We start from the raw sequence: 25680 nt of genomic DNA, 5'->3' as shown, positions 1-25680 counted from the left end.
ATGCTGAGCGGCGTTGACCGTGACCAACTGTTGTCGCCAAGACAGGATGCCCCGATGTCCGAGATTAAACAAATGTGTAGCAAATGGGCCGAGTTACAGAATCTAGACGAACTCCACCACCCCGATGAAGCTGCAGCCACAAGAGTCATCAATGACTTTAACGGCACTATCATGAACCACTTTCGAAAAGTGATAAAAAGAAGGCAGAAGCAAGTGCCATTGGATAGATATTTTAAGAGAAAAGATTATCCTGTATCCTAAAAAATCTTGTTCATAATTCTTTTCTTTATCTTTTTTTTCTTTTTACATGTTCATGTTAGAGTAATCTTTTGTATGGAAGATTAAGATAGTAATTACATTACATTTTACGGGTTACATTTATGTTATTTGTGTCTTTGCTATTTTGCTGTACAAATAAATGTATGTGTACTAACAAGGTAAACATTCAGGGTGTTGGAACGGATTAGAACAATTTATATATTTGTAATGGAAAAAATGATTTCGGTGTTCGAACAACTCGGTGTTTGAACAACCTTCAGGAATGGATTATGGTCGAGAACCGAGGTTGCACTGTAAATCTTCACAGGTGGCATAAATTTCTCTGAAAAACTTTCTTAAGTATCTGTGTCTGAGATCTGATTAACTTTTGAAGAATTTGATCATCTTCATAGCCTTACAGATTAGTTGTTCAAAGTGAGCATTTAGTTTTCCGCATAAAACAGTTTGGTGGATGATGCAAGGGATTTCTAGCATTGATTGCATATCCTTCTTCAATCTTAACTATGGCATCTTGCTCTCTTCAACCATGGCTGGTGCTGCATTTGTTGTTACAGATATGCATTTGTGGAACGGTATTTTTATATTTTCAAGTCCCTTAATAAAGGCATAATAAATAGCCTGGCCGTGATATCTCCTTCTAAACAAACCGAAGTGAGAAGCTGCTCTCTAATCTCTTCACCATCAAAGAATATGCAACACAGGCTATAGGACTAAAGCATACTACTATGCATTATAAAGAAACATGCTGATGCTTCATAAAGAAGCATGTAGTGTAAATGTGTGGGTTGGTCAATTTTTAACAAAAATCATAAAGTGGGTGCGTCATGTTCTTCTTGGAGTTGTGTTCTCTCTTTACTGTCTCTTAAAATGCACTTGAATGACTTCAGCTTGCAACTGGATGGTAAAAATGACATTACCAGCTGTTAGTGTACAAAGTAACTTACATACCATACAAAGACTACTAATTGAGTTACATCCATTTTATCATTAGATTTATCAATAGCGATTGAAAAGCAATCTGCCTAGTCTATATGGGTTAGAAAAGTCATACTTAGATAATCATTAATGCTTTCAATTCTACCAGTAAAAGTTTTCCTAGCAAATGGTATTGCCTTCATTTTACCAATCGCATCACGCTTATTTGGAAAAAAAAGTTTGTATAGCCGCAATCATGCATTATTTTACAATCTCAGCATGGAAATAGGGAAGCATTGCTTTTGCTTGAATTTTTGAAAATTGTAGAGAAGCTTCTGCAGCACGTTTATCAGCAGCTATAAAAAACCTAGCGTTTTTTCTGAAGAAATTAGTGATTTTAAAGTTTATTCAGCTTTTGATGTCTAGCTACAAATCCCCATAGAAATGTAGTAGTAAACTCTCTGTGCTTTGTCTCATGATTTCGTTGGCTGCTCATCGTCTTGTTAAAAGAGATTGTTTTCTGGCACAACAGACCTTGTGGTTTACCATGCCTAAAGACGAACGCATATTCCAGGGTCCACTCATCTTGAAGTTCTTTCGTAGATTCGTCTCTATTTTGTTTACTTTGTTAGACCTCCATTGTAACTCTGGAAATGGTTTGTTTAGTTGAAGATGCCATTGCAACCCCCACTGCATTAATTGGCCTAATTGCAAATGACAACTAAGACACAGCATCTTATATAAGCCAGCATCATGAAATCATAATGAAATGACTTCCTCATAAACATTTTTGAAGCATTGTAATTTTGTCATTCTTAGTTCTGCAACGAACAACATTACAACAGAAAGGCTACATGTGCATGATGTCGTGAATTATGAATCATTATGCATGTGTAGGCTATATACGTATAACACAGAAATAGTGCACATTTAAATAAGCCTAATATGTCACAATGCATGTAGTTTTGTACAGTATATTATAAGGATATTTTTGATATACGCCAAAAGAATTTGAACTTTCACAGAGTTTAAAGAGCACCAAAAAAAAGTTAGCAAAGAGCCGCATGCGCCTCTAGAGCTGCACTTTGCCCAGCCCTGGACTAAAAGGTTGATAAACATTTGTTTTTTTAGTAACTAACATGAACTGCAAAGTAACCATGTGTTTTTATTTGCTTAGTTATTTTAATAAGAACTGATATTTCTGCGTAGTAAATCAAAACTTTGTAACTGATTGTAAAACTATTTACCATTTAAGAAAAAAACTATTAATCCAGTAGTGAGCCTGTTTACAATATATTACTTTATAACAAAATAATCTTTTTATACCAAAATACTAATCGCATAGTTTATATTAAAGTGGAAGCAATGTGATCCAAAAATGTGTAATTCTGTTTGAGATTATATGCGAGAAACTATGACGGTTTAGCAATGCAGCAGGTACCTTTTTGATAATAGATGTACAATAAACGGAGTTATAATAGAATGAGGTATAATAAAATGAGGTACATGTATTTGTATAAATGAGAGACAAGTTTTTCATTTATATTTTAATGAGATGGTTAATATTCGATTTCCATGATAAGAATAAGTGATATTAAAAGTTAGATCATTGACAAAAATGTCAGCTCACAAAATTTATAATGTATTTTCTATTTTGCTGGAAATTTTATGAGAAATTTTATTAGAAATATCACACAATTTTTGTTTGTGGTGCTCAATTGTTTTCATGTATAAAACACAAATAACAGCCACAACAATTGTACATTCTAAGCTCTCTAACTGTCTAATCACAAAAAAGGTAAAATATTAACATCTTTATTTTTGCCCTGAATTAATTATGACTGAATAATTAATCATTTTAATTAAAACCAAAAATTGAAAAATTGTTTTAAACATTTCTATTTTGAAATTTGTTATCATTATTTGAATTGAAAATATTTGCATCACTTGCTAAAGTGATGACACTAACAATAACAACAGCAATATATATATTTTTTTATTTGGATAACATAACAACCTCATCACCATTATTTATAGTTTAACTGGCCCATACCTAGTCAAACATATCATGAAAATTTTTCATGTTTTGCATATCATCATATTACAGGTTGGACAAACTAGAACAGCTGAGGGTTCTGAATATCACAAGCTTTTATGATGAGCCTAGATGTTTACAATCTGTACTTGAGGAAGTGACAAAATTGCCTTCATTAGAAGTACTAGACTTGTCAAACAACCAGATCGATCAGCTCCCAGATAGGTCAGAAGGATGAGCTTAACTTCAATGAAATTTGCTTTTAAAAACTCTAAACAAAGTATTACTGCAGTCTGTTAAGTAAAGTCACATTCTGCTTGCCATTTGATAGTGCCTTCACAACCTCATATAAAAGTTAATCTGCAAAATTAATAAAAAATATTAAATTATTATATATAAGTATCCCAGTTCTACTAAGAATAATCACAAAGTAACAACTACCCATTTAGTAATTAATCAACTAATCAAAAAACTAGCTAATAGGTTCCGCAAATTCTAGGTTTTCCATTTTTTTATAACTCAATTGCATTTGTCTAAGTCCTATTTTGACTGATCTTGTGGAGCAGTTTTATTAAAGTCGTAGATTTGTTTGAATTTCTATAATTGCATAAATGCACTCCTCCTACACAATAAAAATGCTTTGTTGGAAAAGTTAGGTGGTTTCACCATTAGTTTTGACACTGCAAAAACGATTCTCATGCATCGGCATGCCGATTTTGGCATGCCAACGCTGAAACAAACTGAAATTATATAACTTTATACCAAACACTTTTTGACTGTAATCATAGCAAAATAGACTATATTTAGCCATTACTCTCAAGATTTCACATTTGCATTAAACACTTTTACATTTTTATTTTCCAACTAATTTATTCCAATGAAGGACTTCTTATAGTTCTTTGAAAACCTTTACAGTTGGTTTAACTATTTTTATCTTTGTTGTCTTGCACAAAACCTTTTCCTCATAATAAGAAGGTTGAAAGTTACACTTGTTCGACCAAGTTTGAAAACTGTCATAGTTGTTTTTATTTTTTTCCTAGTTTAGTTTACTTACATAAAACATATTTCTCCTTATACGTAGCTAGAGAGTTAGCAGGGCAAATGTTGTTATATATTTGATACAAATCAATTTGCTGTCCAAAAACTTTTTTATTACCTGTGCAACGCCGGGCAGTACAGCTAGTATATCTATAAAAGTTACTCTTTTCTCACTAGACTTAAGCTTTCCAAAATGAGGCTAAATCTGAAAGCTTTCAGATTTTACAATTAAGTCGGTATCCTGAAATACAAATCACAAAACTTTCCCACTATGCAAGTAGAATTGGCTTCATAAATGTAACGACATTGGTTCATGTGTTTATTCACATGTGCTACTGCTTGTGAGAAAGTTCGCTAGATGATTGTAGGTTGTCCTGCAACGGAAATTGTTTACAAAAATAAATAGTTGCTTGCTACTTCGTAAATGCATATAGGTGGTTGACAAAACTTTTTTACAGCTTTAGAAGCACTCACACAAGACAATTATATATGGATTCTTGTAATATTGAATTTAATGCTAAAGAAAAGTCTGTCATCAAAATTCAGTTATTAATAACTTATGGTCATGGTGCTATAATGTTTATATCAATGTATAGAATCTTCAAGTAAGCATAGTTTAGTTAGTCACATTAATAGTCATAGCAATTATAGCACTAGTCTATTAAAGCTTTTAGATCAGGTAATTATCTAGAAAGGACAAACCTGATTTTAAGCAAGTTTTCCTATTTTAAACAATCAGATAACTCACAGAAGAAGTTCTATGGAAACTTTCAAAATGTTTCACAAACTTTTACTGAAATAATATGATAAAAATACCACTTAAATTAACACAGCTAGTGTTTTTACTCATAAAATATTCCTGCTAATAAGACATCATTTATTCATCTATTTTATCTCATAGCTGACTATCAAATATTTTACTAAAATATTTAGTGTCAGCTTCATATTACAGAAGAGACTAACAGAGCATTAAATAATCATTTCCGTGTTTATTCTTGAATGAAAAAAAGAAACATAGTTTGTCAACATAACATCCAGAGTCAAGTCATGATTGTTTCACTAATTAGAGTGGCTCAAAACTTGTTTAAAACTTATATCAGTTGGACTGTTAACTCAAATGTGGATCAAACCATTTTTCTTTATTGCATTTGTACGCACATACGTGCGTGCGTCCATGTGTATGCATGTGTGAGTGTGTGCCTGTGAGCCTGTGTGCGTCTGTGTGTGTGAGCTGGCTACTAATAATAGTTTGAGTCTACATCAGTTACAAAAATAAAAATGATTCCTATTCTCTTACCACATATTGTTACTTAAGTACGGTTCATCACTGACAAAGTTAGTCAGCTTTTTTTCTACCTTCTGCAAAAGAATTGAGCACTTCTATTATGTTAACTTTTGAAACTTTGTTACCGAGCTGATAACTTATTTGAAGCTGAACAATATAAAGTGAAGATACAATTACAAATACATGAGCAATGTCTGGGTTTTGCTAAAATCTTGTTACCTGAGAGCCGGTAGAAAATGTTCCACTATTGTTCATGTTAAGTGAACTCAGAAATAAACTGGTACCATTGACTTTTATTTAGAGTAGATGATTAGTTGAATCCTATTTTAAGTTATTCATCTTATTCACAACATCATATTTTAGGTTGGACCAACTGAAACAGCTGAAGGTTCTAAAGATCACTGGCTCAGACATTTTTTGTAGCCCTCTGCAATCAATTCCTGAGGCAGTGACCAAACTGACTTCATTAGAAGTACTAGACTTGTCATACAACAAGATCTCTCAACTGCCAGTTAGGTAAAAAATAAGAGCTTGACTTTCTTTAGAAAACTTGCCTGATAACAATAAAGTGTTGCTAGAGTATAGTACAAGTATTTGATATGTTTTAAGACTGAAGGTTGAACAGAGCAAAATGGAATGAATCATTTTCTTTGGTAAACCGTACTGATTTATTTATGAAAAATCTAAATAGACTTTTGCTACAGTTTACCTTTTAAACTATGTCCAAAGTGTTAAAATTCTGCTGGTGGTTTTTTAGTTTCTTCCCCATTTATTCCGATAAAAAAAATTATGTATATAGTGAAAGTAATAAAACCTGTGAGTGATTTCATCAAACAGAAGTTACCATAGTCATTTTTGATAACCATAATAAAGCACTTAAGAAGTTTATTTGTTCTCTTTACTAGTACGCTTGCCAGCACCATGTACTGGGAGAAATTTACATGAGTAATCAGTATATAGAGAAGTACTGTGTGACGCAGTAAGGCACTCAAGTCTTGGTGTGGCTTTTTGTTAGCATTTGAACCTGATGTCATGAGTTAGATTTAAAAGTGAGACATCAGTTTTTCCTAGCTTAACCTGGCTATGGATTGATACTAATGGTTTTTTTCTATAGTAAAGACTTTTTAGATAAGAATAATGATTGATAAAATTTTTTTGGTAACACATATAAGTAAAATGAACAACACAATAGCAATTAACAATTTAACCTGGTATTTAATTTAATCTGTATCTGCATTAATCGTTGTGCCAAGTACTATGGTGCTGCATTGTTTGCTCAAAATCTTTGCATTTTGTTTAGGCACTTGCTTTTTCACCTCATGGTTTATTTAGCCTAAATTATCAATACATCATTAAGAGCTTTTCAACTACAAAATATGATAAACAGTATTTGTCTTTATTGACCTCATAACAAACAAGATAATACTGAATACAACAAAGCCTGTTTTTTAAATAGAAATACAATTGTTTGAGAGCTCCAGTTCATATTTCATGAATGCTAGCTATTTTATTTTGCAGCTAGATGTGTTAAGATAATATGAAAGCAGTTTGGACCAGCTAGAATAAATTAATGCACATTTATTTTATATAAAATGTAAAATTTGCAAAGCATAAAATAATCTGCCAAATAAATTTCTATCAGTCAGAATTAAATTATTGACAGCAGAAACTTCATAAAATTAAAGACAGAGTGCTTAAATAAATAAGGTTTTGATTTTAAACTAAAAGACTTTGTAAATCTGTTAGACATGAAACACAGTATTAAATTTATGTCTTTTTATAGAAACAAATGGTTTCGGATTATCTACTTTGCAAAACATAGTTTCATTTTTCATCTCTGAGGAGACAATTACCAAGCAAAATGGCATTTTCATTTAACATTTTATAGATAAATAAAGATTTATGCTGTGTTGAAATTCTGGTTAAGAAAGCATTTACTAAGTTTTAAAAGTAATAATGAATTTAAAAAAGTGTTTACAACATCGCGATTCAATTGGTGCTATTTTGCCATTATAAATTTTTTATACCACTATTTATTAAATCTTCGTCCTAACTGTCAAAAACCTGCTTCTTACGCAATATAAATATATTTCTACTGTGAATATATCAGGTTGTGCATATTTTATAATCATATTGTTGTAAAGGAAACTGCCGATTCTCTCCTCAAGAATAAATACACTGAGTGCATCAAAAATATGAATATATATTTGAGCCATTCCAGCAAGTACATGGAGTTAATGTGTGCGCATACAAATAACAACATGCAAAGAAACTGCTGTTATCTCTGCCTTGTCTGTCTTATGAGGTTCCTAATACAACTAGCTGGTGTGGTAGGCTCCGCCCTCTTCTGCGGTCACAGCTGACCAATCCTTTGTTAGCTAGTTCAAAATACCGGGCTGACTCATCTACAACCAAGTTTTTTTCTGTGATAATGAGACTCAGTCTGGTCGTGGGTTGATTGTAAAATTGATTGGGCACCCACCCCTGATATTGGTTTCTGCCATTACATTATGTTCATTCACTGGTTTGTAAATTTAATCAATTATGAGCTGTTGCAGATTAGCAGAAATGTGAAATTACTACCCAAAGAGTTAATAACTGCTTCGCTTGTCACAAAACTAGCTAATCTAAATCTTTGAACTATTGGGGCAAAATGAATTGCATTGGTCTGAGTCTATTTCGAGTGAACAGTTGGTCAGTTTTACTGAAAACTTTAACTCTTTCAAGAATGTATAAATGCAGGACATAAAAGTACAATAATTGATATGTCTGCTTAGTTTTATGCAAGTGACAATCTGCTTTGATAGGTTTCAAAATGGAGCTATTTACCCCTATACATAATATGATATAATATAATATAATATTTAATATATAGTATAAAATGTTGTGTATTCAGGTTGGTACACGGAAGTTGATTACTGATGCTGTTAAAAGTTTAAAGGATGTTTAAACTGGAGCATACTTTATAAATCATTATTGTACAATTTTTAAACTAATCTGTCGGAAACCACATCAAGATAACGCAGTAAAAGAGAAGTTTTGGATCTAAATGTAGACATTTTGTTATTCAGAATCGAAGCAAACGTTAAACTATTGTTGTTCCTTTGGTCTAACTTCAATACTAAACACCAAAATTTTACTGTTCACATATTTTCACTACTACCTGTGCAAGAGTATTATAGAAAAACTATGTACATAAATGTTTCTTTGTTTCAGTCAAACTCACATCTGCTATAATAAAAACCAATATTTTTACATTTCCCTTATAATTTATAACAATTTATGAACAACTTATAATAACTTATAATTAAAAGGTTTTTAGTGTTAGTAAAGTTGAATAATTTTTTAAATTGTATTAATGTTCATATTAGTAATATTAATACGTTTGACATATTAATACTATTACAATTAATATTATATATCATAAAGTGAAAGACAGCTCAAACATAAACTTTAAACACTTGAGCATTGAAACTTAAAACTATGTTTGTTAACAATAAATTTACAATTAATAACATTCTAGGGTGACTTTTCTTATATTAGACTTTGGCTCTCCAAAGTGAGGTGCACTCTGCAAACTCTCAGATACTTTCAACTCAGATACTTTTGCAACTTTCAACATTTTCCACTATGTAAGTTGGCTCTATAAATGTAAAGATTTTGGTTTATGTGTTGATTTATATGTGCTACTGCTTGTGAAAAAGTCCTCTAGATGCTCTAGATGCCTGCCCCGCCATGAAAATTATTTAGAAAAATAAATAGAAGCTTGCTATTTTATAAATGCTTATAGTTAATCAAATTTTTTTTCAGTTTTAGAAGCATTTAAAGAATAAAATTATACGTGGATTCTAGTAATAATAGATCTAATGCTAGAGACAAGTCTGTCATCAGAATACTGCTAGTAATAATTTATAGTCACAGTGCTATAATGCTTATGTAAATGTGTGGAGGGTTCAAATAAGCATAGTTTAGTCCAAGTCAAATTCATAGTTATAGAAATCATAGCACTAGCTTATCAAAGTTTTTAGATTAAGTAGTCTTTTAGAAAGGATAAAGTTGCAATTTAGCGTTTTTTAAACAATCAGAACTACGCAAAAAATAGTTTTAAATTTTTCAAAATGTTTCGATAAACATTTATTCCACAAATCATGATAAAAAACACTTAAAACAGTTCAAGCTAGATATTTTGCTCACTATAAGTTCCCCTGTCATACAGCCCACAACTAAAGTAATATTGGAAAAAAGAAAGGGTAGGTCCCGACTGATGGTTGAGAAATGCCATATTAGCAGTCAAATGGCACTGCAGTGCAATAGGATAACTGCAATGGTAGCTGTAATGTACTGGGTGTGGGTGTTATTATGTACAATAAACATCAATCATAAAATAAAAAGATTACATGTTTATATCTCTCCCCCTGCAATAGGAGAAATGCAATATTATAAGTAAAATGCACTGGTATTATTAGAATAACCAATATTATTAATATAGTAATACAGTAATAATAGAAAACCAATGCACAAATTTGTTTACATTTCAAAATGTCATAGCTAACAATATCAAAAAATTGTGATATTTATATAGATTTTTAGAAAATTCATTTAACAAAACTATTTACAAAAAATAATAACAGTAACATATTGCCCAACATCGATCACTATATACTTCGATCTTGTAAATTTGAATGCTTATTCTTATGATCTACTATATGAACGGCAATCGTTTTCTGTGTGTGTTTCTGTGTGTGTTTGTGTGTGTGTGTGTGCGTGCGTGCGTGCGCGCGCGTGCGTGCGTGTGTGTGTGCATGCCTGTGTGTTGTGTGTGATTGTGTGTCCGCTTTATAAAGTACCGCACTTTTCAGTCTATTAGCCGCTACTAAGTATCTAGGGCACATTAACTGGAATCTCCGGTTAGTGTGCCTCTACATAACCTATTCATCGTTTTTACACAAAAATCAGGTGATCTCTGGTTAGCGCGTAGTAATTTACATGCAATTAATATTTACTGCCAATATGTACCGAGAAGGTAACGTTAACATTTGTTTTTGCGGTCACTAGAAAAAACGCAGTTCTCACCTACTAAATTTTCACATCAAAAAGGTAAGTGTTTCTTATTTAATGTTGTATTGTTCATAAATTGCTACACTTCTAATACACAATCCTTTCACTAGCTTCCATGTACAAATTTAGCTATCGGCCTACTGCCAGCCATTTTGCCGCTATTGCTTCATGAAATTTTTTTCAATTTGAGACTCCATCTAGAACGTTTGTTTTGGTTATATATTTTGTTTTGCCAACATGTTAACAAGCACTGCTATCCAAAAAACTTATTGTATCTATACTTTGTGCATTAATAAAGCGATGTGAAGCTACAAAGCAAAACGATACTCTACAATGTCTCTTATTCTTACAAAACCATTACTTTCATTGTCATCAGAGTCAGTGCTGCTATTGGTGTTTTAATTATCTGTTTATTCACAAAAATCTGAATTGGCTATCATTTCATCAACATAAGTAGCTATTTGTTTTCTAACTCAATGGCGTTTTCAAAACTTTCACAAAAAATGAATGTTTTTAACCACTTCGGGTACAATTGCATAATCCAATTTTGCGTTCAGGTACAATTAAATCATGATGATTTACAGATTATGACATGGGTCAGCAAAATATGTCATTTTATCCATAGAAGCGCTCACATTTTCTCAGTGAACACCTATACTTTTTGGAAAGCAGAAATATTCTGTATCTGATCATATTATCTTTATTGCTAAAATTAAAAATAATAAACATTGAAAGTGGCATGAAATAGCGGTTTTATTAAAATTCGTTTTCTACGAACATATTTGACTAATAAGGGTATCATATAATTGTGTAAAAGTATATATTATAACAAGCAATTAAAACATTATACTGTGTATAAAACGCAATCTACAGACTCTTCCATAGGTATTAACTTTTCTTCGTCACCACTCCACTGAAAGTCTGCCATTTCTATTGCTGAATTGAAGCCTATACACATCCACTACTAGCTACGATGCGTTGTTACAAACTGATCGCGATGTTGAACTTTGACCGCAATTTACTCAAAATTCTTTCACTTGACCATAGCTTTTTGACCAGTCCAATGTCTGCAAACATGTCTGAAAGCCATGCTTAGCTTTGTAGATAGAGTGTAACTATGACTGATGTAAGATATAACTGTAAGCAGGCTCTAAATATAGATGAATAAGTAACGCAACTACGCAAAGCCTAAAAACCGGCGGATGAACTTGAAAGGAATTTAATTGAAGCCGCTATAGCGGCGAATGCACCCAAAGTGGTTAAGTTGGAAATTTTCAAAGAAAAATTTAAAATAAAATTTTAGGCTAATTTTATTGAGAAATCTTTGGCCAACACTGTCACTACCATAAAAGTCCTAAAGATCGTTGGTCATGTTATCAACGAATAATAAAATTCAGTTACTAGCAATTGCTGGGAAAGACGCAAAAATGTGTCTACGGCGGTCGACTATAGAAAACGCATGAATAAGTCTACTACAGTGAAAGGGTTAAAAATGTTGGATTTGCCACTGTTTGTGATAGTTAACATGTTCATTTCCTTGCACAACTGGGTAACTTTTACTTTTTTCCAGCTACGAGTTTTACAAAACTACAACTACTACATAACTTGCTAGGGTACTGCTACTGGGTTTTCACCTACTAAATTTCTACATCCAAAAGGTTAGTGCTTCTTATTCAATGTTCTATTGTCTATGAATTGCCACACCTCCACTACTTGACAATGTTGGATGTGCAACTGTTTGTGATAGTATGCATGTTCATTTCCTTCCGCAGCTGACTTACTTTTACCTTTTTTCTAGCTACGAGTGCTACAGAACTACAGCTACTACAGAACTTGCACGGGCACTCTGAGCATTGAGATAGGCGACGGTGAGAAGAAAGTGAGCAGCGTATATTACAAAAAAGCACATCATCTCATTCACTTTTAGAAATGCTTGAAGCAGTACAATGGCTCTCAAAAAGCCTACTGCCCAAACACAAGAACAGATTGATTCCCGTAGAGAAAAATACTAATTTTGTAAAGCACCAAGACAAGCAGAAATTGCAGAGCAAACACAGCTACGCGTATAACAAAACAGAATAGCTACTGCATCTGCTAGAAGTGCAGAAACTGCAGAGTAAACACAGCTACGCCTACAAAAAAACAGAATAGCAGCTGCTAGAAGAGCTGAAACCGCTGAACAAACACAGGTACATTGAGAGCAGGCCAGAATAGATGCTGCAGCTGCTAAAAGTGCAGCGACTGCCGAGTCGACCCAGCAGCAACTCAAATTGCTCAGAGCAGCTGCTACATTGGCCAGACATGCAGAAAACCTCCGAAAAGATGCTGCGGCGACATGGACATGATGCAATAATTACAACAGCTGCTCAGCAAGCTGAATTTTCAGAGCAGATACTATGGCGACAACAGCAAGATGCATTAAATACAGCAACTGCTACCAGGTGCCGTGTACATACAGAAAACTTCGCACTTGACTACAGTCCTGCAACACAGTATAGAGCCGAATCTTTTTATGGGACGAATGTCTAAAAATGCTCCAGATGTAGAACATTCCAGACGGTGGAAAGGGGAGAGGCCATATATGTAGTTTATATACTAGATTTTATTAATAATAAATTTTATCAACGCAACCACATTACAGCTGCACAGTTAATATACCATGTCAAAACACAGGCTATAGACGAAGAGCTGGTGAGTCACAATTAGTGTTTTAAGCAGGTAGAAGTCTCAATTCAATCAATGCTGGTGATAGCTTAGCAGTGCAATAGCAAAATATTTTCTAGATTTCCTTAAAATATGAAAAACTTTTCAATACTGCCAGTTTGAAAAACTTCAGTTTGCCTAGCAATGTCAATTTCATTATCAGTTCCATGTACAAAATTATGAAAATTACGATTTGAGTAGTTGGATACTGATGCATTGTAGACTAGCTGTAAAACACATTAAATATTTTTATTGGTTTTTTCAACATTATTGACATGTACAACTGCATATGTGTATGCAGTCTGATCAGCATAAAAATTTCAGTAGATTGCATATTTAGAGTTGTTTTACAGTATAAAAGACCACTCTCAATAAAACTATTGCTTTACGTAAATCTATTCCTGAACACGGGTAATGTTGCTAGTTAAATCTTATAAAATCGAATAATTATTTTTATAGTTAAATCTTATAAAATCGAGTAACTATTCTTATAATTAAATATTGTGATAATCTCAAAAGAATTGTTAGAAAAAATATCATTGTCATTTCCTTTACCTTTACTGCTTTGGACATCAGTTGGAATACCAAAGTACTCAAAAGTGTCTAAAATGTCAGTTACTTTGAAATCGGCAAAAAGAAAGGATTATATTTCAGTACTTCTACGTTAATTACAAAATTCTTCGGCAGTTCGACAATGCTATAGACTGGTGAAATGTGAACGGCTTTTTTCATGAAATGCGCACGACTTAATGGTTCTATTATCTGTCGCTCAGCATTTCGTTTGCCGGTCTTAACTTTGATAAAAATGAAGCTTGGCAAGCTTTAATAATGATTTTAGGCTGAAATGATCTGTCTATTTACAGTATGTATAATCCAATCAGATGGGTAAGGTTTAGGAAATTTTCTACAAATAATAAAGACTTGGTACATATTTAAATAGGTTTGTATGTGTTTTTTATCGTTATTATACTTAAACGACTCCATTGGAAAATTGGTAAATTTGTTGGTAAGATTTCGGTACCAGGGTTTGCAGCGGCCGTTTATGAATAATTTTCGTGAGTGTGCACACATGCATTTATCATAAATCTTTCAACCAATCTCTTCACTCGTGTTTGGTCATGGGATAAAATAGTTCTGCTAATAAGGCATCATTCATTCATTAATTTTATCCCATAGCTTACTATCAACATTTTACGAGCAAACTTAGTGTCAGGTTCAAATTAAAGAGATCACTAATGAAGCTTTAAATAAGCGTTTCCATGTTTATTCTTAAGTGTCAAAAAGCATATTGGTTTGTTAAAATGACATCCGGTGTCAACTCTGATTAGAGTAGCTTAAAAGTTGTTTAAAATCTATATTAGGTTGACTATTAACATGAATATATATCAATAAATTATCTTCGGTGCATGTATGCGTGTGCATGTGTGTGTGCATGTATGCGTGTGTGCGTGTGCATGTATGCGTGTGCATATATGCGTGTGCATGTATGTGGGTTCATGTATGCGTGTGCATGTAAACGTGTGTGTATATGTGTGTGTGTGTGTGTGCACGCGTGCCTGTGCACATGTGTGAGCATGCTTTTGTGTATCTGCGTGTGTGCGTGCGTGCGTGTGTGTTAGTTTGCATAAACCCTGTGCGTTTTTAAAAAATTTGCCCAATTTTATTCAAAGATCACAAGCACAAGTTGATTGAGATTTTAATAAGTTGTGAGCATCACTGAGCTTGTTGCTTGCTACTAATAATTGTTGAATCTACATCGGCTACAAAAACAAAAATTGATCCCCTATTCTATTACTCAAACTAATACTTAAGCACAGTTCATTTCTGATGAAGTAGGTTGGCTTTTTTCCGCCTTCTGCAAAAAATTGAGCACTTACTTCTATTACGTTAATTTTTGAAACTTTGATAAAGAACTGAAAAATTTCTAAAAGCTCAACAACAAAAAGTGAAGATACAAATACACTAGTAATGTCTGGAAAATGGTAAAGATTTGTTAATATTTTGTTACCTAAGAGCAGGTAGAAAATGTTTTAGTACATTTTTTGTTAAGTCAACTCAGAAATAAGCAAGTACTATTGGTTTTTGTTTAAAGTAGATGATTGGTTTAATCATATTGAAGTTGTTCATATTATTCATAACATCATAATTTAGGTTGTACAAGCTACAAAGACTAAAGGTTCTGAAGATCACAGGATCTGATTGGAAGCCTGGTCCTCTTCAATCAGTTCCTGAGGTAGTGACCAAATTGCCTTCATTAGAAGTACTAGATTTGTCATACAATGAAATCAATCAACTTCCAGACAGGTAAGAAATAAGAGCTTCAGTTCCCGTAGACAACTTACCTGATAATAATAAAGTGTTGCTAGAGTAGTGTACAAACATTTTGTATGTTTTATGACTGTGAAGGTTAAACAGTTCTAAGCAGTCTTAGATTAGTTAATGAACAGTATAAGCACATGAGTGACTTTTTCTGAAGCCCCACCGATAATGATGTAAAATATCAGTTTTTGACAAATGAGAATAGATGTGGATATTTGAGTGTTTTCTCAAAAACTTTAAATAAGTTAGGGAGTACTGAGATAGAGCAAAAATTTGATAGGTTGCTATTATCTTTGCCTTCAAATTATGAAGTAACCTGTGCATGCTTCCATGCCAAAGAAAACCAGCCATCAATCGATATTCTGTTAAACTTATCAGTGATAATCGGTACAATGAATCGAAGAGATGTTTTTATTCTATTTACAGAAATATTGTCCAAGCCTGATACTTTTGAATTAGGTATGTTACTGATGTATTGTACCATATCATGAAGAATATTATTTGTAAACTCCTTCAATTTAGTTTTCAACTCAGTGTTTTGACAAAACAAATAAGGATTAGATGACGGTAAAACTGAACTTGAAAGTTTACTCGCAATAGACCCAAAATGGGAGTTAAGTTCTGAAGTTGTCAAACAAGTGTCACAGCTTTGAGGTTTCTTATCTTTCACATTCAAAATTTGCCAAAGCTTATGCGTATCACCAAGCCTTGACTGTCTAACAATTTTTTCCATATATTTTTGTTTCTTTTAATGAGGTTTGCGACAAAACTGTGCTGCTTTCTGCAAGCAGTCAAACCTTTGCAGCTTTTCAGTTTTTCTCTCAATTTTAATTTGCTGTACCTTTTTGACAAGCCAGATAGGTAAAGATTCTGACTTGACTTTTCTAGTTTTAAGAGGGACTAACTTATTGACAGCCAAAGAAAACCTTTGATTAAATGGATTAATCATGTCATCAGTGTTCTTTTCAATTAAACTATCGTTCCATCTGATGGAGGAGAACTCATTTGAAATCTTGTCAGCAAAAAATTCAGAGTAATATCTATGAATGATTTTCTGCGGAAATGAATTATGTGCAATACCTTTTTTCTTACAATAAATACCAAATTATGATAACTCATAAATAATTTACTCTACATGTAAGTACTCCAGAAAACTTGGCACAATGAGAAAAATTTGTGTACACATGATCAATTAACATCAAGGAGTCTTCAGTTATTCTTGTGGGTTCACCAATCAACTGTTTTAAAGAATACAGATTACATGTTTTGCTTTTCCAATTGGAACTCTCTTTTATGTTCAACAAACTGACGTTGACATCCTCCAGTACCAAAGTTTCTTCAGTGTGGCTGTAACACTCTTTCAGAAAGTCCGAATATTTTCTTATCCAATCTACTGTTGAATTTAGAAGTTCATCAACAAAAGGCACTAAGTAATGTCTTGAAATAACTGGAATGATTTTAATGGAAAGACTATCAGCACCAATTTTTTTAATAACTTAGTTTTATTCTAAACACTTGAAATTAATTGATTGGTGAGTATAGCATAACAAGCCATCACCCTGGTTATATTTCCTATCATTTCTTATCATATTGTAACAGACAATTTTAAAGTAATCATCACCATGTCTAGCTCTGAAAAAATCTACAAAAAACTTTAAATTCATACTTGAAAATAAAATACTCGACATCATCCATTTTGGAAAATAAGCCGTTTATATTCGAGTGGGCAATGAAAAATCCTTTACCGAGATTCATCATGTAGGAGGTTTAGCATGTCATAAACAATGAGCTGATGGTTTACTTATTCCATGTGAGATAGCATTTTGGTAGAATAAGGAGGAAGAAACCTTAATCCTCAAGGAACTCAAAAATTTACCATCTCTTAAAAATCTTTCTGTAGAGGCATCAGGGTCAGTATCTTTGATATCCTGATTAATTTTATCGTCATTAAAATTGAGCGGGAGACCGTTAATAATAACTACATTCTATTTAAGAGAATCTGAATCAATCGACTGTCTGCACAATGATCCATCAATCAGATCAGACTTCCAGCAATCTGTAAATCTTTTTAACGATGTCCCATAATATGAACTGAATCATAATCTTAGGATTGTTTGGTTTGAAGTTGTAACGAGTTTAATGATGGTTGACCCGTACCGACGGTTTATAGCTTTCTATACCGTGTCCTGAATAAAAGACTGGTGGAGAGAAGAATTTGGCCAAATTTGAACCACAATGTAGTTGTTTCCAAAAAATCAGTTTTCTGCTGTTTAGATTGAGCTGGTTGCTTGACAGCTGTTGCTGAAATCTGCTGATCAACATCCATTGGAGTAAGATATAATGTTGAAGGCATAGTTTGTTGCATGATTTACTTTCTGGGTTTGAACGCACTGTAGCATTGGTTGGTAGTTTTTTTAGTGGTTGATCTTGGAAATAAAGATTTCATTTTGTTGTCTCAGCATAAGAACTCCTCTGTTGTTCTTTGAGCTCATCAGATAATGGTCTTTGCAAAGCTAGGAGTTTGTTATCAAAATGATTTGATAACCATGATGAGTACTTGATGAATTCAGCCTTTAGGGTTTCTGTAGAAATCAATTTTGATAGTAACTTATCAACTTTTGTTTCCAACTCCTCAACTCTTGTGATTAAGAATTATATTGTAGTACTCAATTTTGAGCAGTTTTTACATGTTCCTGTAGCTTTTTCTGAAGTAGTGTAGGAAGCGCTTGTTGAGGCTTCATGATTAATTGTAGACAGACACAAGGGCGCACATCGACTATATGATGAAGAATTGGATGAAGACAGCGTTGAAAGCTCATCAATGCACTTCATTTTTATTTGCTCATTAAGAGCCTTCTCTTGATCTTCTGTAAAGGTGGTTAATATCTGTTTGTAGTGAGAAAAGAAAGAGTCAATATCTGTAAGCTTGATGACAAGTATTCTACTCATAGTGTTGTAAAAATTTACAGTATACAATGCTGAAACACTTGAGTGCACAACAAGACAATATTAGTCTATATTCTCCTTGATTGATTCAACTTTATAGTGAGATGATAGGTAAATCACAAAACCACGTTTGAAAACCTCATAATCGGCAGCAGTACACTTTATTACTATCTTTGGGTGTTCAGTCTTACCCAGAATGTTGTAGGTAGTTTTAGACCTTTTGGTGTAATCTATTTTCTGGTGGAAAGATTTGCATCTAGAAAAGATGGATGGCAGCTGATTACATTTTATTACTTTATGTGTTTTTCTTCTTCAGAAGTCTGACTGTTCAATTCGTCTATCTGCCCTTCTTTATTAATGTCAGAAGATGTTTTTTTCTTCTTTTGTGATTTATTACGCATCGCTTTACAGAACATTGTCAAATGTTAAAAAGCAACAGAGAGAGCACAAATTTACATGCCTGTTGTTAAATTGAACCAAACGCAACTCCAACACGATCACATTCTCACCATTAATAATGAAGTTTAAGTGTTGCATGACAGACATAATATGGATCTCTTTTCATCTTATCATATTTTAGGCTGGACAAACTAAAAAGACTAAAGGTTTTGAAAATCACTGGTTCTTCAAGAAAACTTGCTCCGCTTCAATCTGTACCTGAAGTTGTGACTAAACTGACTTCATTAGAAGAAATAGACATTTCATGCACCAGGATCAATCATCTTCCAGATAGGTAAGAAATAGAGCTTCACATCCAGTGGACAACTGACTTGATACTAATGAAGTGTTACTAGTACATATATTTGATATGTTTCTAGACTCTTAAGTTTGAACATGAATTTTCATTAGTGAGTCGTACTTAATTAGCAATTAAAACTTTAAGTAAAGTTTTACCACAGTCTATTATGACTATGTCAAAATGTTTAGCAACCTTATTGCTATTTGCTAGTTCTTTCACCCCTTAGTTTTTGTAAAACTAATATGCATATACTAAAAGTCATAAAACCAGTGAGTGATTTTACTAAAGACAAGTTATAATAGTCATTTTTAATAACACTATGTGAAATACATGTTGTCTATAAAAAATCGTATTTATTCCTGTAGGTAGACAATGTGTGAAATACATGTTGTCTACCTGCAAGAATAAATACAATTTTTTATATTTCTCACTCAAATTCAACTTAGTATACTATCGTTTGATTTATAATGTTTATAATTTTTAACCATGAATGTTCCTATTTTAACGTATTATTGTATTGGTATTATCGTTTGAGTTCAATTGTTTGTTTTATTGCTGCAGTAATGACACTGACAGTAATAGCAATGTATTCCATTTTATTGTGGTTGCGTGACATAATCACATTCTCACTTTCATTTGTAGAATTTAACTTTTGCATACCAGATATAATATAAATCTTAATTATTTCATTATATTTTAGGTTTGACAAGTTACAAAAGCTCAAAGTTCTGAAGATGAGAGGATATGGTCATCGAGCTGATAATCTTCTATCATTTCCTGAGGTAGTGACCAAATTGCCTTTGTTAGAACTACTAGACTTTTCAGGGAACTTTATCAGTCAGCTTCCAGAAAGGTAAGAAATAAAAGCTTTCCCTTCAGTAGACAACTTACCCGATAGTATTAAAGTGTTACTAGAGTTAGAGTACAAGTATTTGATATGTTTTAAGACAATTAAGGTTGAACGGAGCAAAATTCAATGAAACATTTTCTTTGGTGAACCATATTGATTTATTAATAAAAAAACCTAAATAAAACTTTGCTACAGTCTATTATAAACAACATCCAAAGTGGTAAAATTCTGCAGGTGGTTTTTTATTTTTTTTCCCATTTATTCCTATAAACACTAATATGCATATATTAAAAGTCATAAGACCTGTGAGTGATTTCATTAAACACAAGTTCTTATAGTCATTTTTAATAACTTGATTTTTTTTTAAATTGATTTGTTTACTTTACTAGTACGCTTGCTAGCACCATGCACTGTGAGAGATTTACCTGAGTAATCAGTATATAGAGAAGTACTGTGTGACATAGTAAGGCGCTGAAGTCATGGAGTGGCTCTTTGCTAGCATTCAAATCTGAAGCCATGAGTTCGATTCACAAGTGAGACATCAGTTTTTCCTACCACCATTAACCTGGCTATGAATGGATGGACACTGTTTTTGCTATAATAAAGACTCTTTAAAAAGGAATAATTGTTGATAAAAATGTTTTGCTAATAACAAAGATAACCACGAAAGTAACCATTAACAGTTTAACCTATTGACTGCCCCATTAATCGTTGTGCCAAGTACTATGTTGTCGCATTTTTTTGCTCAAAAACCTTGCATATTGTTTAGCCTCTTGCTCTTCCACAACATGGTTCATTTGGCCAAAGATTAGCAATACATCGCTAAAAGCATTACAAAGACAGAAAATTATTAATAGTATATGTTCTTGGGTGATTACATAGCAAACAAGATGATACCAAATACAACAAAGCCTGTTCTTTAAATAAAAATACAACTGTTAGAGATTTAGTTACTATTTCATAAACGCTAGCCATTTTATTTTGCTGCTGGAAGTGTTTAGATAATGTGAAAGCACTTTTAAGAAGCCAGAATAAATTGATGCAAATTTATATTACGTATAATTTAAAATTTACATAAGGTAAAATAACTTACCTAGTAAATTTGTATCATTCAAAATACGATTATCGACAGTTGCAGCCGTTAGCGAACTGATGTTGTGATGTTACTGGTTTGTTCTTGAACACATTAATAACCATAAGACTAAAATTCAAATTCAATTAAGTACAGCAGCATTTCCCATGACATTTACATGTAATCAAAATTGTCAACAGCAACCCAAACAAAACACAATGTTTAAAAATTTAAACTTTACACAATAGCACAAAAGTATTGTTGCAGTACCGTTTTTTTCGGGCGCTCGATGAATACATAGGTAAAATGTCTAAATAGTCCAATATAGATACCAAAAGGTTGAGCTGGTTTGCCACTAGTTTCAGACCATGTTCTATAATACACCTGTAACTCTATTTACTATTGAATGACCTGTATCTAAATTGTCGTAATTTATATACGCTCTCAAAAGTATTAAGCATAAGGATTAGCTGTTTGCTTTTGTAAACCTCTAACCCTTATGCTTACAAAATATTATAACAAATACAAAGGACAGCTGCATGTAAAATACTGGTTCATAGCATGCTAGTTATAAATGAGAAGCAAAAATATTACACAGGTGCACCAGCAGTCAACAGCACACTCTAGTGCCTTTGAACTCTTGATGCTGCACCCCAGCTTAATTTGCAAAGTGATTTCTCAACAGTTAAGCCTAAACTTTGCTGGCTATTAACAGGATAAATTTAATAATTGGCCTTTTTATTGTACTTGCTTTCCATTGACAGCATCATAAGTTTTTATTGTCAGTTTTCGTACTAGCCCATCATCACTTGGATGTATTAGGAGAACTGTTCCTAATCTCCACTCTTGTCTTAACGTATTGACAAATTTAATATAGACAATATATCCAACTTTCATGTTTCTATCCCTGTGTTTCCACTTTTGGTGTTTCTGTAAAAAGCTCAAGTACTCTTGTTTCTACCTGTGCCAAAATCTCTCTGTCAAACATTGATCCTGTGCCACTGCTTCCGACTGTATAAGTCAACATTTGCGAAATCTCCAGGAGGTGGAAATGCATTTCCAATCTTCAGAGTTAGCAAGTGGTTAGCAGTGAACAGATCTAGCCCCCTTTCCATTATAGTGATAGGCCCTGCTATTTATAATATCCATTATCTCGTTAAACAATGTTTGCAAACCATTGATGTCCAACCTAGCTCTAGACCCTGCTATCAAACTGCACATAATGCTTCTAATGATTCTAGCCGCTCTTTCCTACACACTATCCACATGGCTGGCATATGGTATGTTGAACTCAAACTTGCTTCTCTAAAAATGTCTAAACTTGATCAAAGGACATCACTCTATAGCCTCTTTTGAACTCGTTGCTCGTTCCACAAAATTAGTTTCTCTGTTGGATCTTAGGGTTGTAACTACACCATGTATTTCAATAAAGCATCTCAGTGCGTTGATAAAACTGTCACTTGTGCGGTCATCTAGTACTTTTATATGCACGGCACCGCTGTTAAAGCAAGTGAAGAGCACTGCATATTTCTTGAAATATTTTCTTCCTCTGTTTTTCCGTACCATGAAGGGTCCTAAACAGTCAAATCCAGTGTGGGTGAATGTCAGACATTCTCTAACTCTTTCATGAGGAAGGTCAGCCATCTTCTGAATGCAACGTTTTCCACACATGCTTTTACTCTTACCCAGCTTTTTATTACTGAAGACACTGCCTGTGTTCCTCTAACTATATAAAAATCTTCAGTTCTAAGTTTTTTTAATATTGAATTCTTTCCTTAATGTTCAATCTTGATGTGATGGTGCATTATAAGCAGTTTAGTTACATGAGACTCTTTTTGCAATAGATAAGGATATTTCAGTTTATCGGAAAGACTGGAATACTTGAGACATCCTCCAACTCGCAAATTACTTTCATCTATGAATGGGTCAAGAGCTACTAGTGGTGAACTATTTAGAACATGTCTCTTCTGTTTAATCGCATTGAAATCATTTTCAAATTCGTGTCGCTGGACTTCACTCAGTATGAATCTAATAGCTTGGAGTCTAATGTCTTTGTTTTCACAATCCCGTTGATGTGTTTAATGTAACCAAAAAATTTGGTGAAAGCATTTACTAAAGAGTTCTATGTTGAAAGTTTTTCAAATTTATCTAGCCTGTTGACATATCTAACATCATTTGAAGTTGATAAGTTATGTGATGACTTTAAATTCTGGGTCATATTTTGAGAGCTCAAAAGTTGAAGCTGAGTTGTAATCTGTATTCAAATTTGTGAGAAATAGAAAACCTTAAACCATTGCTTGTCCAATAATAATTTTGACAATGTCTTGCCTCTAGAAGCCACAATTACAGGATTCTCTTTATATTTGATGAAGTGTCATTGGTTAGAGTTGCTATCGTTTTGAAGCTTCTGGATGCGGTTAACAACAAATGTATGAATTCTCCTTGCGTCATTATTAATGTATCCCAATACAGCTAGCGAGTCTGCTCAAAAGTGTACGTACTTCAATATTTTTCAAATCCAGTTCTTGAACTAGAAATTTGCTCACTTTGACAGATAATACTGCTGCTGTTAGCTCCCATTTTGGTATTGTCAAAATGTTTGATGGTGATACAGTAGACTTGGCCATAATCAAACATTTTTAAATATTTTCTTAAAAGTTTTTATCCTTAAACACAAACATTGACCAGTTACATCAAAACTAGCATCAGAAAAATTATGTAGTTTGTATGATAGAGGTTGGTGCTTGCCTTTCCATGACATATTCATCTGTTAACATCCAATTCATCCAGATGTTTCAGCTCCTCTAGCCATTCTAGCCATTCCTTTTTCAACTCCTGTGACAATAGAGATTCTCAACCTTTTCCTTCCCTGTGTACCTTTTGTAGGATACATTTTCCAACTAATGTGTACAATGAGAGGAAGCCAAAGGGATCAAAAATTGAAGCGACGGTTGAGAGTACGCCTCTTCTAGTACTGACAAACTCATTATCAGGCTTAAAGGTGAATGGGTTTTTAGCTACATTCCAGGCAAATCCTAAAGCTCTTTGTGTTAGTAATTTTTGAAAAATGTTTATAACTCTCTCACTAATTGGGATAGATTTTAACACTGTCAGTTCATTACAAATAATCTTATATAGTCTTGGCTTTTCTAATTCGCATAGATTTCTGGTTTCTTCTATAAGACGAGAGCTTCTCCAGCAGAAGTCAAGCTGTTTAATCCATTATCCATGTAGAAATTATAGTGCATGAACTTATAAGTTATATGATGTGTACTCTGGTTGTTTGTAGCAAGTTACTTAAATGCAAAGTTTGAACAGCTGGGTAAAGAAGCTGCTCCGAAGAGATGATCTATTATGAGATAATCAATTATTTCATCTTGACTATTGTCATTAAACATAAGAAACCTCAAGTAGTCTCTATTTTGGCCATTGGATCTGAAGCGGCAAAAAATTTGCATAGTCTGTCATAAAGGTGACCTTGTGTTGTTAAACTCTTAGCAGTACACCAAGAAGACTGTAGGTAAGATTTGATCCTTGCAGAAGATTGTCATTAAAACTATGTCCTTTGAAAGTTGCACTGCAATCTAAGACAACACTGATTTTTTCTGGTTTCTCGAGATTGAAAACTCTACGGTGAAGAACATACCATGCTTTTGCACTTCGTCCTCATTAGCTGGTACCAATTCAGCTTTCTTGTTTATGAGCATAGTGTCTATAGACTGATTGTAAGTTACAAAGCAATCTGTCTTTGAATTTCTTCTTTAAACCTTTGAACTTGGCTATAACGAATTCTTTTTTGTTGATTAATGTAGGTTCATCTGGTAAATTTCTGAAAAGTAGTGGCATACAGTAAGATCCATCTTCTACGCATATATTGTTTTTTCAAGATGTCAATAAATGTTTTGCCTTGTTGAATGGTTGGTTCACCTAAACCCAGCTCATATAGATTGTCTTCCAAATTTCTGAAGACATTTTGATTTGTCAACTCTGTGGTTCTTGTCAGTGTAGTTTTTAGCACTGCTGTCACACTATCAGGTTCGGAGCTTCTCACAATACTTCAACAAAAAGGCATTTTTAAAGCATAGAGCTGATTTGCCTTTCCTGAGACAGTAGTCAAGGGTTTAGATGCTTCAGGACAGTTATATGCCTGCCAAAATCCAACTGGAAACTTCTGCAATTATACTAGTTTGTTGATGATAGGCCTCAAGATGTGTCCAATTTTTAGCTGTTTCATGTAATGGTATATGCGAAGCGTCTGCTGGAATTTGAGTGCTGCTGAGTGTATGTGTTGTTACTATTCTGTTTTTTTGTGAAGCTTTTTACTCGAAGAACTGAGTACTCTTAACAGTCAGCAGATTTGTGCAAAAATGTCATTGTGGACACAAGCAAAGTTGTCTTCTCTCTGGCTGTCAAATCTTGCGCTCTAGAGCCTAACGCATAG

General features: G+C 33.2%; 1 protein-coding gene across 1 annotated transcript; it reads left to right on the top strand.

Moving 5' to 3' along the window:
• LOC137388271 (leucine-rich repeat and IQ domain-containing protein 4-like) lies at window positions 1–25680 on the top strand. Its single transcript, XM_068074764.1, has 13 exons — window positions 1–252; window positions 1727–1850; window positions 2220–2301; window positions 3302–3454; window positions 5916–6068; window positions 7887–8001; window positions 12409–12489; window positions 12834–13051; window positions 15465–15617; window positions 19159–19311; window positions 20018–20170; window positions 24126–24288; window positions 25588–25680. Exons 1-13 carry the CDS (start codon window positions 1–3, stop codon window positions 25678–25680), a joined length of 1893 nt encoding a protein of 630 aa, XP_067930865.1.

This window comes from Watersipora subatra, chromosome 2 (genome assembly GCF_963576615.1).
Source record: "Watersipora subatra chromosome 2, tzWatSuba1.1, whole genome shotgun sequence".
Classification (NCBI taxonomy): domain Eukaryota; kingdom Metazoa; phylum Bryozoa; class Gymnolaemata; order Cheilostomatida; family Watersiporidae; genus Watersipora; species Watersipora subatra.
The sequence above is the reverse complement of the archived record's forward strand: the minus strand, read 5'-3'. Positions and strand labels throughout refer to the sequence as shown.

Excerpts from the sequence above, each read along its gene's own strand:
- LOC137388271 (XM_068074764.1), top strand. The coding sequence starts at position 1 with ATGCTGAGCGGCGTTGACCGTGACCAACTGTTGTCGCCAAGACAGGAT. Across the intron at positions 3,455-5,915 it reads ATCGATCAGCTCCCAGATAG|GTTGGACCAACTGAAACAGC; the intron begins GTCAGAAGGATG and ends ATCATATTTTAG. Across the intron at positions 24,289-25,587 it reads CAAATCCTAAAGCTCTTTGT|TCAGCAGATTTGTGCAAAAA; the intron begins GTTAGTAATTTT and ends TACTCTTAACAG.